At 24.2% G+C, this 17,048-nt stretch overlaps 1 protein-coding gene across 2 annotated transcripts in view; it reads right to left on the bottom strand.

Moving 5' to 3' along the window:
* LOC112602410 overlaps positions 1-17,048 on the bottom strand; it is a 112,218-nt gene that overhangs the window by 33,395 nt on the left and 61,775 nt on the right. Inside the window, exons 5-10 of one of the 2 annotated variants that reach the window (XM_025350473.1) lie at positions 14,150-14,243; positions 13,949-14,057; positions 13,651-13,843; positions 2,908-3,007; positions 2,260-2,369; positions 1,870-2,074 (exon numbers count right to left, since the gene is read on the bottom strand). In XM_025350473.1, coding sequence (XP_025206258.1) covers positions 1,870-2,074; positions 2,260-2,369; positions 2,908-3,007; positions 13,651-13,843; positions 13,949-14,057; positions 14,150-14,243 — 811 coding nt within the window. The remainder of the gene's footprint in view (positions 1-1,869; positions 2,075-2,259; positions 2,370-2,907; positions 3,008-13,650; positions 13,844-13,948; positions 14,058-14,149; positions 14,244-17,048) is intronic. The other variant, XM_025350474.1, reaches the window with a different exon arrangement.

Here is a 17,048-nt window from a genome sequence, read left to right as displayed (position 1 = left end):
ATACATTCTAGTAGTATAAAGATAATATGATGTGTAGCGTATTAAATCAAAAGTTCGTTAGAATGAAGTTACTAATGTTGAGTCTAAAAATTTTATTCGTATTTACTATTTCATCACACTTTAATTTATTTTCGGATGAATAAAATACAACTGTAATAGTTAGTTTTCCTGCAAGATTTTATATTGATACGTGAAACATTTAACGAAATTTAAAAAAAAAATGTCACTATTAGCTATCTGTTGTAAAACACGCGTGATTCATTGTTATGTAATATTTCATAATTATTATTTACGTAATATAATATTATATTATATTACTCTATAATGTAACGTGCAAAGTATAATAAAATTACACATTTAGTGTATTTGCTATACTAGTTGGTTGAAATCGGGTTGGGTCGCGTTTTTACTAACAAATTCATTTCAACCCACTCAAATTTATCTATAAAAATAGAATTTAAGTATACAAACCTACAAACCTTACATCGTATACTGAGGATATGTTTACAATGGCAATCAGCGTGATATTACGCTTCTTGAAATATTACGTTTTACGATCAATTTAGGTATCATAACTGGCGTTTGAAAATGACATGAAATAGTAAATGTACTCATTTACAGAAAAAATGTATAGTGATCTCCATTGTTTTTTTTTATTATTATTAATTTTAGTATTATATTTTTATATTTATACACGAAATCGTTTGACTTAGCTTTAATCATGGTTATTGCCCAAAATTGAATTCAAAGTGCATTAATCATTGTATTTCAGAACTAAATAAGTACATAATTTGTTGTATGTAATAAATATTTCAAAAGTGAAATTTTCATTACGAATTATCTTAAAATATTTAAGTGGTTATATTTATTTTTAGTGCATGTATTAAAACATTGTAGTGTAATATATTTATTGAAAATTAGAAAATTCGAAACTTTATCTTTGAAATATTCGGTTTAATAAATTTTCAGTATTTTTCATCCTTAACAAATACCATTCATTTTATATCATTTTATATATGAATGTTATTATGTCTTTATCTATCTCCATCGATCATCAGATGTAATATTTTATCAGGATGGTTGAAGATACATCACGACCAAAATTATTTTCAGTATATTATTTATTTATTGTGCGTGTCTATTCTAATGTTTATAATTTTGAAATTATATTTTTATATTATTGTTTAGTTATAAGATAAAGAACGTGTTAAATATTCTAAACGTTAAACCAACGTATTTCTATTCTTGCATAATTGCGCATCTATAAAAAATTATTTTTTTTTTTATTTGAGCGTGTTATTACGTTGTAAAGGCGTTTGGTTATTTTTAAATCATTTTTTATAGTTATTAGTGCAATGAAAACATAATACCCATATTAGTATTTATTATTTATTTTTATGCTATTGATTTTTTTACAAATTAACTCTATTTATAAGAACACGATATAGAAACCATTTAATTCATGTTATTAAGGACTTTACAAGAACTTTAAAATATCTGTTGAGCATATAGGGTTCTGGCGTATCACCTAATATAAGGTAATCTTTAACAATGTGACTTATGGTTTCTAGTTTTGGCATTCAGCTTCACATAAATTACTCACTTTAATATTTTAAACTATTTTAATACTATATGAAACTCCAGAAAAAAACCAAACTTTTTTGCTTTCGATTTGATGTCTAAAAAATGAATATCTGTTTAATTGGTGAAAAATGTTTATAGTATTATATTTTGCCGATCAACCTTCTTAACAATCGATAAAAATAACTATTATCGTTTTTGATCACTTCACTGCCACTATTTTCATATGCATACGAGCGTGTGCGTGCGCGCAAATAAATCGATTTTTTTTTTATTCTTCTAACATACTTAATAATAATTGTTGTCCATTCAGTGGGAATCCACCAGCTGACATCTCACCTTCATGCATTCCATTGTAACCGACGTCATATTGTCTGTCGACGCTTATTCCCGTTTCGGACTCGCGCTTTTGTTGTAAACTGCTGTTATTATAGAAACCCATCCGACTCACCCCTCCGTCTTGTGCCATGTTCCTGTGGTCCGACGGCATTGCCTGTTCGAAAAGAAAAGTATATTATAAAAAAAAAAAAGATTTCAGCTTTTCCGTTGAAAATGTTTGGTAACGTTTTTCCTTCTTTTCACATCGCTTTACCGATTGATGGACAACAAACAACAACAATTATTGCAAATCAATGGAATTATGATTTCTAAAAAAAAAATTAAGTCGAATCTCCGTACTAAGTAGTCTTTGTTGTTGAACACCGTGTTGATGTTGTACGATATGTGTTTATTCTTGTTTTCTTCCTGTGCGTTCTTGCCTATTTGATTCGCACTACCAACAAACGGTTCTGATGTACCGTAGCACAAACAACCAAAAATAAATTTAAGGTAAATTATAATTTATATAAAACAAATTTTACACGTAAATCAATATTATACTACAAAGTGATTATTTCAAAGGCAATCTATTGTTCTAAAGGATCGGAATTTATTTTAAAAAATAATTTGAGATCGACAAAACGAATTTTGTAATTTTTAATATTTTATTTTCTTAATTTCAAATGTAATGATAAATAATTATCTACATGTTTTAAACTTAAAATTTTAGCAAATTGAAAATCTTAGAAAACTATTTTGCTTGGAATAAAAAATAAAAATATATTATGCTGTTATTCACAAAAAAAAAAAATAATAATAATAATAAAAATAATAACAATTGAAAAACAGAATTTTTTTTTCAAAAATTTCGTTTTTAATAAATTACATTTATAGAAATAATTATGTAAAAAATTTACTCTTAAGCACGCACAGTTTTCAAAACAATGAGCTTCATTTAAAATAATCACCTTGTATAAATTGCTGCACTACACGTTACTTTCTTTTTACCTTGCAAATAATGATCATTGTACATTGAAAGCCTTTCGCTTGTAAAATCTGTAGTTCCTTTTGATACCGTGTTCTGTTCTTCATCCTCAAGAAAAATGAACTGGAACCGTAGACAAATAATGTAGATATAATAATTTTATTGTATAAATCGTACGAGACAATCTGAGACATTCAACAGTGGTGGACTTAATATAGTATTATTATTATTCATGTATGAAGGATACAATATAAAAGCTCTCATACTTTCATATTTTTTCGTAGAAGAGGCAGATTTAAATTATTTTTGATACAAATGTATCTAAAAAGTTTCCTTCCTGTATAGTTGTAAGGAGTTAATCGTTTTTGGAATTAAAAAATTTGTTGTTTTTATTTTATACAATTTATTTCTTTTCGTATTTTATTAATCATTTGTAATTTTTTTTTTTTAAATAAATGACATTTTAGATTTTGAAAAATTTTCTTTGGATTAGTTCTAAAATTAAAATTATTCGTTACTGAGAATTATAATAAAATATAATAATTGATATATTTTAATTCGTATTTGATAAATAATATTGAAAATCTTGATCCATAAAATGTACACTCAATAAGCATACATAAAGTAATTTATGTTGAAGTAAATACTAGTGTTGCAAAAGTGAAACATAGTTATAATAAATTACATACAAATAAAATTAATATGTAACTAAGTTATAGCATATATATATTATATATATATACATAATTTTACGATAAAATTAAAGAAATATATATTCGTATAATATATATTTATAAACGTTAAAAAAAAAAAATTATTTCAACGGATTGTATTATTAATTTTGACACACATTAGAACATAGATTCTTAACCTTTTCTGGTCCATGGACCCTTTTGAAGTACAAAATATAATTACGGACCACCACAAAAAAAAAATTATTTATATAAATGCGAGCAAGACATTATTATTGTTATTTTAAAAACGCTATCGAAGCAAATTTATTTCTGGGTGGACTCCGAGTAACCATCTACAGACCCCTGGTTAAGGACCTGTGAATTAGAGTATCATAAATCAGTAAAATATCACAATTCAAAATATTTAAAATACTATAGATAACTCACTTCAAATTTAATTCATTAAATATACCCTTATGGCCTATATAAAACAAATAATTTCGTAACATTAAATTTTTATTTGATAGTAGTTTATTCAATTTAATATAAAAACTACTAAAATTATAAAGGTTAAGGGGACTATATTTCCATATATATATATATATTATATATATATATATATATATATCTTGTTTAATTAAAAAATTACGATACAATTTTCAAAATAATAGCTCTTTCGTGCACAAGATATTTTCGAAAAATATTCGTTATCGACATTTCTCGAAGTTTTATAAGAAAAATAAACACTTAACTATAAAAATCACAACATACAACGTATTGAATAAAAATATTACAAACGCTGCAACTATGAATTTTAACTAGCATAAAGTAATATTACCTGTTGTTATGTAAGCTAAGATGTTTTGATTTTTAGTTTAAGGGTTAAAGATTTTATTTATTTTACTAAATGCAAAACATGTATCATAGCTTTATTTATTTTACATCCTGTTTTATATGTCTATTATGAAAAAGTATGTTAAAACCAGGTCCATTTGTGAAAAGATTAAAAATTTTTTAAAATTATGAGCCTTGTTAATTACTACGATATGATATTTGATAGACTTCAAGTATACGGCCGGTTTATGATTAAGTGGTGAAGAAACAAACGTATTATTATAGGTACATATATGCATAAAGTAGCAATAATTTACAACTAATATAGACATAGATGAGGGACTGAAAATTCCTCTTTTATTATTCTCAAGATTGACTGATATAACCATAAAAAAAAAAAATTAAATGTTGATAAAACGTTGGACAACACCGTGCGAAACGTGAAATACGTTTAACAAGAATTAATAGAAATTTATCCGAAAATAAATTGATCTCATAAATTAATTTTATTTTTCACCTGTCTTCGCTACATTATTAATATATCCATTTATTTGCCTACACACACTCTTCCCACTCAAATTATTATAATATCTGCTGACGTTTAGACTACGACTAATGCTCATACGCGAAATGGTACTTTCGTAGATCAAACGAAACGCGTACGAAATGAACTTCGTCAGATTTTACTACCACTATATATAGTTATATATAGGTACTTTACACACTTATGCCACGAGAATACCATGGTTCACCGGAGAGTGACTGCATTAAGTGAAGTGCCGACATATATCTTTACATTTCAAAACGTTCAGTTTAATGCATATGATTATAATATGAGTCATCTTATTATAAATTATCTCTAAATTTCGTACGTTTTTGATGTAATTTGAGCGCAACAATAGACTTTTGAAACTCTGTATAGCATAATAATTATCCATTACAAACAAATCAAATCTAAATTCTAAATAAGGATCAGGCAATTTTCGGAAATACTATGGGAATAATATCCGACATTGAAATGGGAATATCAAAAAATACACAGCAATCTCATGACATATTTCTATAAAATACTCAAATTATAATTTGAAATATTATTACACAATTAACTTATAAGTGAAAAACAAAAAGTCAACATTTTCAAAAAAGTTTAAAGTTTAAATATTTATATTATACGTTGTATAATTAATATCAAAATAATAAAATAAACAATATATTAGTAACGTAAAAAAAAATAAAATGTATCATGATAGAGTATAGAAACTATAGTCAACTTAAGATTTTAGTATACAATATTTAGTCAAAACGAAAGACGATAAAAATAAATGATTAAGTAAATAATTATTGTCAACTATCTACGATGTGCTTATTAAAACGATGGTTATACTAAGCCGAATAAAATTTATTATTTAATTGTATAGTGGCACAATGCGTTACAGTGACTATCTAATTACTTTATCAGAACAGTTAATGTTTATAATATTGGAATAAATGGTGCAACTAGTTAAAATAAAAACAAGGTGAAAATTAATATATTCACCATAGTCAGAGCTATCGCTTAATTGTTTGTTTTTATACAAGTTTTATATCTTATTTCATGACTTAAAAACAAATCTTTGCTCACAATACCGTTGTTCCAAAATGATTCATCCGATTACGAACTGATATAGTTCGGCAACGGTTAATCGCAGGTTAATGACCAATGTATTAATGGAAAGATTAGATAACTAAGTTTATTTTAAGTTATCTAGTTGTTAAATTCGGCATCGTAATCGTTAGTGACGTAACTTAATTAGTTGTTATCGAAATGTCGACCGAGCAACAAAAAGCGTTTTGTGTGCTCCGCTTTGAGAAGTTTTTTTTTTTTTTTTTTTTTTTTTCTCTGGGGTTACATAAAAAGCATTATTATGTACCTCCCCTTCCAAAAGATCTTGACGAATTGAAAAGTCGCATTACAGGCGCCATCAACTTGGTTACAGTCGACATGCTTCAACAGGTTTATGAGGAATTTGAATATCGCTTAGATGTGTGTTGTGCAAGTAAGGGGGGTCACATTGAACATTTATAAGCATTGTACCTAAAACTTAAAATAATCCATCAAAATTTAAAATTAATTCTAACATGATTAATCAAATTTTACAATAAATATGATTTTTTTAAATCGGATGAATCATTTTGGAACACCCTGTATATATAAGAGTTCATCAAAAATGATACTATAACTTGTTTGAAAAAAATATTGTGATGGCAATTCTATAGTCATGATTTATCAAATCATATCATTTAGTTACAATTTTAAACCAGATAATTTGATATAACGTTAAAAATATGTCAATATAATAATAAAATCACTAACTTCAGAAAGGTGATAAGTCCACACATTCTAATTATTCATGAAAGATGAAAAACTAAATAACATAATATTATAGTAAATTGGAATTTGTGAACACTATATTTAGCGTTTGGAAAGTCGGATTAGACTCATATCTACAGTAAGCAATGTATTCACGCGTGCTTAATGTAAAATGATAATAAAATCAAATTTGATAAAAATAAACTTGTCGCCTTTTTGTAGTTAGCGATTCAATAACATACATTAGAGGGAACGTGAAATTAATGTACTTACAGAGTTAAATACAATAATTAAAGTATAGAAAATTATTTTTATTTTTTAAAAGTGTTATTAATTTATTGTATCTTTTCGTTATTATTAAAGATTGAAAGACTTTTACTATTGGCGTATTTTGGAGAAAAAAATTATCTATCACTCCAATTTCCACAAACATTTCAGAAATATTTTTATTTTTTCTTATAGTTTATGTTTCTTGATTATAATTTACGAAATTTTATTGAATACCTATGGTATTATATGTATATCAACTTGCATAATTTATGTGTTGTTGAATAAACTAAAAGATTTACTTTCACGACAAACAGAATGATAATTAAAAATAATGTTGTTAAACTTCAAATTAAATTCTTCGCGATAGAGGAATCGGAAAGGGGATAAAATTGTATTTGATTACAATCAAGATATGGTTCATAATAATAAATCCAATAGAAATTTCTAAAAAATGATTCATATGGCACTCAGCGCAATTTCAACATTGGGAATTCCAACAATAATATAAAATTGTAGTTTTAATGACTAATAAATATAAAATATAAAAATCAGAATAATGAAAATGTTGGTCTATCGGGCTATAAATTATTTTAAACTTATCATGGTTAAATAAATACCTAAGCGTAAAATATTATATGTGATGTTTTAGAAAACAAGATTAAGTAGAATAAATGAAATATTTATTGTAATTATTCTTTGTTAATGAAGAAATATTATTATTATATCTATCAGTGATGAAGTCAGAAAAATATTTTGGTTGTTGAATGACACCCAACATTATTTAAAAGAATATATTATCTTAAAGTTGTATTAAATATTTTATACATTAATAATATGACGAATATATGGCTATACACCTGATACCTAAGAATTGTCTGATTTAACAATGTATATTATAAATATACCTTCTATTATAAAATTGATATATGACGGTAATGCTGATAAATACTTTAACCATAACATTATATACCACTGAAAATGATAGATATAAATATCATTAATATAGTAGGTAGTGATTTACCAGTTCACCTACGGCCGTCTTTATATTTTAAAATTATGTTTATACACACATCTGTAATAGTTTTAGTCAAAAGTGATTAATTATTATTTTTAGATTGTAAGTGAAGCGATGAATGTATTAATTTTACAATGATGTGGATTTTTTTTTTAATTCATTTTTCATTTTTTTTTTTATGTGTATGTCATCATCTTTTGGGGTTAAAAAATGTTTTGAATTTCAACTCTGAGGGTATTTTTGGTTTAAAATTAGATCTATTAGATACTTTTTTATTTAACAATAATTTAGTTATAACAAACGTGTAATTTCTCAAGTTTACGTCATTATAATAAGGCATGTAATAAAAAAGGTTATTATATAATGCATTTTCAACAAAATTCAGAAGTATGTTAGGTAAGATACTTTTTTAAGTAAAAATACTTCTAAAAATAAATATAAATATAGATACAATTCCATTCATTCAGAATATTTTTAAACAAATACAATACTGCATTTCATTTTTTTTTTTAATTTAACAAAAATTTAATACTTAAATATTAACAATTTAATACTAAATAAATAATTCCAAATTTTTGAATTCTAAATTCAAATTCAAGTATTACTATTATAAATTATAACTATGAATTATATTTTTAATGTTATTAAAGAGACATTAAAATATATAGAATAAATTTATATTTAAAATGTATGAAATGCTGTTATATTAACTAAACGATAACTGTTTATTAATAAAGTTTAAAATAAATTAACATTCAAATTATAAATAGACAGCATTCATTTTTTTTTTTGTACTATTCTCAGTTAAAATCAATGTTAAACTGAATTTCATAAATTTTTTAAATAGTAAGTATTAGATTTTCACCTCTTCTCAATTAGGTTTGTATTATTGTAAAATTGTAAATTACAAGTATCTTATACTATACTAGCTGACCCGGCAAACGTTGTTTTGCCAAAAAGTTTATTTAAATATTATTTATTTCTCCAAAAAATAACAAAATCGAAATCCTATTGAAAAGAAATAATAGGAGCGTAATACGATTGTTAATTAAATAATAATAATATTATACATGGATGAATAATTTTTAATTTGTTTTTTTTAGTATAACAACAAAAAAATTTAAACAATTAATTAGTAAGTTAGCATTTACTTTTTTAAATAATTTTTAGTAATTTAGCATTTACTTTTTCTAATAATTTTTTTCGAAAAAACCTTCTCCTGACAATTATGAACAATTTAAAAACAATTTGAGTCAAATCGACCCAGCTGTTCTCAATTGATGAATTGTTATACATTTTTGGCTCCATTTTTATATACCTACAATGTAGGTCCTACATAGATTATAATATGTCGAAAATTCATAACCATGACTATATTAAAAATTGTCAAAAAATTAGAATATTTTTTTCATCCTTTAAATATATTGTTTATTTATTTATTTTGTCGAAAATTGGTTATTGATACTATGAACCGTAATTCGTATTATAGGTGTCTACGTTCGTTCATAGTATTTCCAGACAAAATTTTTGAAGTCATTGTTTTCAACGATATAAGCGTGTAGCTACATATTCATACTTATCTATCACTATGTGCGTACCTAAATTGAATAGATACTAGTAAATAAACTTGTATACGAAGAACAATCGTTTATTAGTGTAATGTATATTAATTTTGGTAAGGTATTTGAGAATTTTACGTTTAATTTGAAGAAAAAGTTAAACGTGACAAAAACTATATACCGGAGTACAAATTGGATAATAAAAAGTAAAGCTTGAATAAAGACTATACTATTAAATGGCTGCATTAAATGTCCCGTTACATAAAAGCTCTATTGTTTTAGATTCCCAAAGGATTGATGTCGCAGCGGGCAATTTCACTGAGCGCATTTTTATTTTTATCTTCCAGAATCCCTGCAGCTGCAGTCCGCGAATATTATATTAATCTCAATCCAAAGTAATAGGCATATTTATTTTAACACACCTGGGAATGCCGTGTACCTAATACATTTATATGTACGTAATGAATAATTAAATTATAAGAGTTACTTATAAATACTTGTGACTCAATTTCAATAATAAAATATAAGTACTTCATGTAAATACGGCTACGTTATTTTTCGTTAACGATAATATTTGTTTATTATGACTTTGATGTACTCATAACGCAAGTGAAAAACTAACTGAATAAAAATCGATTAATCCAGTTTATATTATCTATTTTGACATTAAAAATTAATACTACACCTTATTTAATCGTTTTATAAATTTCATTCTGTGTATAAATTATATGTTTACGATGTATATGCTCCTACCATTAGGTATTTTTATAGTTGTTTACAAAGCTGAAGCAAACATTTTAATTTGATATGGGCACTATAAATCAGAATAACACCATCGAATTTACCAGACAATTATTGAAACATTTCAATATTGTTAACGATTATACCCATTTAACTAGCTGCTGTTATGCGTTACTTGTAAACAACTTAAACATCTTATAATTGAAAAATAAAGAATAATATTAACTTTATATTAAATTACAACAAAAAATTATATTAATAATATTAAATATTAATATATTTAATTATATTAATTATATTTAATTACAACAATTATAAAACTTCTCTATAAACTATTATTTTTGATATATTTTTATTTGGTGCTAAATTACTTAACTTATGGGCGTGCTGACTCTGGAGCTTTATATGTGAAAAAGAGCCTAAAATATATGCTAGATGCTCACAGCTTATAAGCGCTGACTCATCGATGTATATATAGGTATACAATTTACACTTAAAATTTGGTTTTTTACTGATTTCAACCCCTTAAAATCAAAATTTAAAAAACTATTTCTTAGTATACGGTGAAATTTTAATATTAATTAACCCTCAAATTTCAAATCGATAACTCTAATAGGTTTGGCTCTTTGTTGATTATGAATTAGTCACTCAGGAATCAGGATAGCCTGTTTATGCATACAGATAATATCTTATCTTATATATGATTACAGTAATATTAATAATATTAATTATACAAGTATTTTTCTATTAATTATATTTATAACTTTTTAAAAATATTAATCAACTCCAAACGTACATTCTACTTCAATAATTAGCATTAAGTACTGAATTGATTTTTTAATTTGAATTTGTAAGAAAATTGGACATAAGTATAATATTGTAGAATCTTAAAAAGCAAAATACAAAATAATAAAATTATTTTTAAAAGAACCTACTGTACCGCAAAAATGTCTATTGTACAATGAATGTAATGTATTTCTATTTGTAAGTAAAATAACAACTATTTAATAAAGCTTCTTTAGTTCTGTACTTTAAATCATTAAAAATAAAACATCAAAACAGAACACGAATACAATATTACTAGACAATAATTAGTAATTGCTAATTATATTATAAAATATTATAGTGCAATTGATGTACAAAAAAATAATATAATCTTAATTTGTCGTTACATCAAAGTCTAAAATTTATTAATATAAAATATATGTCACCATAATTATCATAGAAATTTAAAAAAGTAATTCCTTTAATATTGGTGAAACTAAAATATTGAAGTTATAAACATTTAACATACTGAAAACAATTTGTATAATATAGGTATTAAGGAAAAAAATTAGTATTTAAGTGTGATATATATTAAGTGATTAATCTACTTTATTTTATACAGTATATCGATGAATTTCATATTATATTGTTTGGACTCTGAACTTGTTATTTTATAAGATAAAAATACTTATAATTAATTAAATATGTATCATTATTATTTTTTGTTTTATGCAAAATGAATAACTAATAAGAATTATAAAATATGAATAATAAATAAATCATGTATTCATAATTTAACGAGAGCTTAAATGTATTAGTTTATGATCCATTTTCGTGTTAAATGTTATAATATTTATGAATTTGGTAAAAATCAATCATTTTTTTTTTAAATTCATCTAAAAAATGTATGGTCCTTGCCAGGGTTTTTCTAGCATTTATTAGGCATTAGTTCATTTGATTTTTTTTTCTTAATCATTTTAATGATTATGTCAACAGAGAAAATTTTGAAATATTTAAAACTAAGGAATTATTAAATTTAGTGTTCTAATAATTTTTTGAGCATTATTAGCATAATATAATAAATTGTATACATTTTCTTTTCAATAAATTTAAACATAAAAGTCTTATAAAATAAACCATGATCTGAAAAATTTTTGAAACAATATCTTATTATAACTTAAAAACTTGTTGGATGATTTCCAAAATAGCTCATTTTGATAATGCTTTTCAAAGTTTGTAAAAATGTATTATATTCTTATTAATCAACCTTGCTTTATTTTATTTTTATTTTTTTGAAACGTTAGTATGATATCTCAAACAGTGTTTATTTTTAACCACGCGTGATAATTAAATTAAATCTTCTCAAATCCCAGTTTTTTCAAAAGTATTTTAAACCAGAACCTGATTGTAACCAAATCCAAAAAGTTCTTTATCAGTAGAACCAAAACTACAACTCATATTTGAAGATTAAAATTATTCGGATTTCACATTGGTTATGTTAACTCAAAATTTAATATAATTGAAATGGACAAACTTAACTCGTGTTATTTTTTTATTTATTGTTATCAATTTTAAACTTATAACATATCAATTAACACCAAAACATCTATACTTTAATTTTAATTTTAGATAACATGGGAAAAATAATGATTTCAGTATCAACAATATATTTTCCGATAAAAATAAAAACCAAAAATAACTATTTCAGCAAGAAATTAAACCTAATAGAATTTTAAAAGAAAAAACATTTTACTAAAAATCATTATCTCTATCAAACCAAATTCGGACTGAAAAGAAATTTTGTTTTTAAGTACATATGTGATAATTTTTTTTTTTTTTTGGTGTGTGTGTATAAAAATTCCTCGATAAATTAGTATAATTTATGTTTTGAGCTATTTTTTTCTCACAAAATCTTAAAATTCAACTAGTTATTTATATTTATATTTTATTTTGGTATCTATAGGTTAATTTGTTAAGCATGCTTATACCTTATTTTTCTTTATTGAGTTCACTTAGCCTTAATATAATCATTTTTAATTAAAAAACTATTCATTTAAATTTGAATTATTTTATAAGAACTTTTAAAAAAAATGTATCTATTAAATAATTTACACTAAAACAAGAAAGTTTACATTTAAATAAACAAAATGTATATTATTATAACCATAAAACACTTCTTTATAGTGGTACAAAAACTATCAAGAATTTAAAAGTATAGCGTTTAAGTATATTTACAAATTTAAAAGTCAGAATTTGAATAAATTTATTATTAAAAGAAAAAATAGCGCTTATTATATGTTTGATGAATCGCTTTATGCATTAAATATTATTATTTTGAGTAGCTAGGTATATATAAAATGTACATTGAGAGATATTAAAGAGTATAATAAACAAAACAAATGATTAAAGACATTGCACTATCAAGTTTAAGAGAAATTCTAGTTTATATTTTGCAAAATTTTCTACTGTTTGAATTATATTTATGTAATAAAGGTGGGGTAAAATAAAAAAATCGAATTTTTTAATGTAGTTTTGTAATACCTACGCTTATTACTTACTTCTAACGTGAGAGTGCCGGACACCGAATCATCTTGATACGGCCGTGACTGGAGTGACAGCACTTGTCTCTGGTAAGGATTAACAAGTAGTTCTTCGACGCTTACAATAGCCAACCCCATAAACTGATTGCCGCCATTCGGGTTGCAATCATATACTTCGAATAATATCTCCTCAGTCGTCCGGTTCAGTGTGCTTAAAACAACAAAACACATTATTACGAACCACCGCGGCAAACCTACGACTGTAGCAGGTTAACGAAAAAATTTTATTATATAACGATACGAAAATTTTATTTACAACATAAAGTTTTCATTCCACTGTGGTGATGAAGTGTTTTTCTTTGTTGAAGTCTGCTTCTTCTGAAACGGATCGTCGACTTCGATCACGCAGTACGGCTCGAAACATCCTACACCGGACAATTACACAACATGTTTCAAAAAAATATTCATTTAAATATGTTTGTGTAGTTAAAAAATAAATGTAACCACTTGGTTTAACCTTGTTTGAGTCCGAGTCCGACCGCTTTTATGACTTTAACCATTAATCTTTTCTCTCCTGGCTTCATGGCTGTTGGCTCTATTTTCGGGCTTATCTATAACACGCATATGACAATATAAATGTATATTATTTTATTTCCATGCATATATTTTAGTTTATTTACTATTGTTGTTTTGTATACAAGCTTGTAGTCAAATTTTACAACAAAAACAGTTCAACGTTATCTGTATTCATGGTATTATATGTAAAAAAAAAATAAAGGAAAAAATTACACATGTACACACATAATGTAATTCACTACACAAATTTATTATAAGGGTGAAAATCAAAAAAAAAAAAAAATAATAAATAAGAATATTTTAAACCTTCTTTACTTATTACATTACGTTCAAAAACAAATAATAACGTCTAATAGTTTTTCAAAAACATAATACATAATTCTACACATATTTTTTTTATAACTGGCAACAACTATGCTAGATTTTCTAATTTAAAAGAAGTAATTATTTATTTTTTTATGTAAGAAGAGAATTTTTTCGGGTTACAAAAATACGTAAAAATATATTTTTATTATTATAGATATATTTACGTTAGAGTAAGCAGTTATTTTAAGTACATTAAACAATTATACACGATTGTAACATGAAATATAAAGAATACAGTTAATATGTATATAGAACTAAATCAAAAATAAACATTAAGTGAAGAAATAGTATTAAAATGTATTTAAAGATAAGATGATTTGCCTAAAGTAAAACTAAATATGAATGTGATAAATTTAAATTGGTAAAAGTAGCGATGTTTATAAGACACATAGCATATATATGAGAGAACACGAAAATAAACATGAGAAAAATAAACTAGAGGCATATCATATACTATTTTAGAGAAATATAATTTATTAGAGATCAATGTCAAAATTAACAGAAAATAAGGAGGAAATATCGATTACGTATATGGATAAATGATGTGATGTGAACAAATTGGTCCTTAAATAAACAAGAATACCATACCATACACTTAACTAAGACGGAGCGAATCAATACCAAATAAAATAAGTTGAAACAATTAACTGCATTGAACATTCTACTTTTTAACCTAACCTAAGTAGATTTGTATTAGTAATCCAGTTTTCAATTGTATTGATCGAAAAAAACTAAGAAGAGAGAACTTAATTGAATACATTGTTGAACTTCAGAAGGCACATTTATCAACAATGAATCAATTTAAAATAAATTTATAGATACCACGAAGTTCTTGATATTTGAAGTAAGATTTTCGATAACTTAAAGGGCACAATCGAGAGTAAGTAGATAGTTCTAAGAAGTATATAGCTTAATTTAAATCAGGGCTTGCAAACGTTATAATAACATTATGATTATAACGTTATATTTTACAAAAACGATTGAGGTTTGTAACGTAATTATAACGGAAAATGATAAACATAAAACATAAATAACACAAAATAAAACATAATGATTAACAAAATATATGATATATCATTAAACAATACATAACGCCAAACGTTAAATATAGTATATCATTAAATGAAATAATCAATTTCCAATTATTTAATAGTTATAATCTATAAAGTATATTAAAAATTTTAATTCTGAATAGCAATAAACGCAAAAGTTGAATAACGTTTTAATTGTAAATAACGTAAAACAAAATTTGTTTTCAAATGCAAGCCCTGATTTAAATAGAAGTCTAACTATTTAAATTATTTTTGAATTAAATATGCTTCTAGAAAGATTTGAATTACAAAAAAAAAAAAAAAAAACCATCAATTTAGGAGAACGGGCTATTCGAAGAGTTTCTATGAAATCTAAACATGTAAAAATTATTAATAATAATCAATTCAGAGTTCAAAATATTAAGAGTGAGATAGCTATGGTTCAGTAAGAAAAATTATATTAAACAAGTTGATAAAAAATTTTAAATTGAAAATACTAAAAGTTCCACTAAAATGTTTAAGTGTTAAATTGACAGAAGGGTTGTCATAATAAATTTAAATAACAGTATATAACAGATTAAGCACAAAATAAAAACCATCTTTCTTGTTTAGAATAAATTTTTAAAAGCTGTAAAATATTAGAAAAATCAACTACTAAAGTAATATGGTTTGAAAGTTTCATAGTTTTTATTTAAAGAATATTTAAAAGTTTAAATTATTATATTTTACCTAACTATATAAAATAAAATTATAAATAGACTACTTTTAGCTGTTTTTATTATTATTTTTGATATTTTTTGTTTAAAATAATTGTTTTAAAGGACTCATTTTCAAACAACTTTACTAATTTTAAATCATATGATAAATAGTCGAATAAGGGCAATAAATTAAATTTAAAAAACAAACAATTTTCTTTAAAAAAAAAAAACAATAATGCATATAATATGATATATAATATTTAAATAATTTTATATTTAGCAATATATTAAAAGAAAGTAATATCAATATTTAAACTATATGATATGTAAAATCGAATGTATAGTTTTTTAATTTTAGTAAAATAATATCCGATTATATTGAATGGTGCTAACATTTCTGATACAATTAAACAAATGTAGTAGTTACTACGAAGTATACACATCACTATCACATAAATATTGTTTCGATCATTAGTTCAATGGAATTAAATGGAATATTTATAATATTTACTTAGTTCAACAGTTTGTTATTATTATTGTGCAGTGAGAATTTTATTTCAAAAGCGTTGGGTCATATTCCATGATAATAATATTATACTATTTCATGCTCGCACATGCAGTACAATTATCGTGTACCATAGTGGTTTAAATGAGCGTAGTCCATTTGCACCAAAATTGACCCTAAATAATTACAATATGTGTAATTTTCTCCAACATTTTTAAACTATATTTGTTATTTGCATCA

The sequence above is a fragment of the Melanaphis sacchari genome, unplaced genomic scaffold, assembly GCF_002803265.2.
Source record: "Melanaphis sacchari strain LSU unplaced genomic scaffold, SCAv2.0 Contig88_pilon_pilon, whole genome shotgun sequence".
Taxonomy (NCBI): Eukaryota; Metazoa; Arthropoda; class Insecta; order Hemiptera; family Aphididae; genus Melanaphis; species Melanaphis sacchari.
The sequence above is the reverse complement of the archived record's forward strand: the minus strand, read 5'-3'. Positions and strand labels throughout refer to the sequence as shown.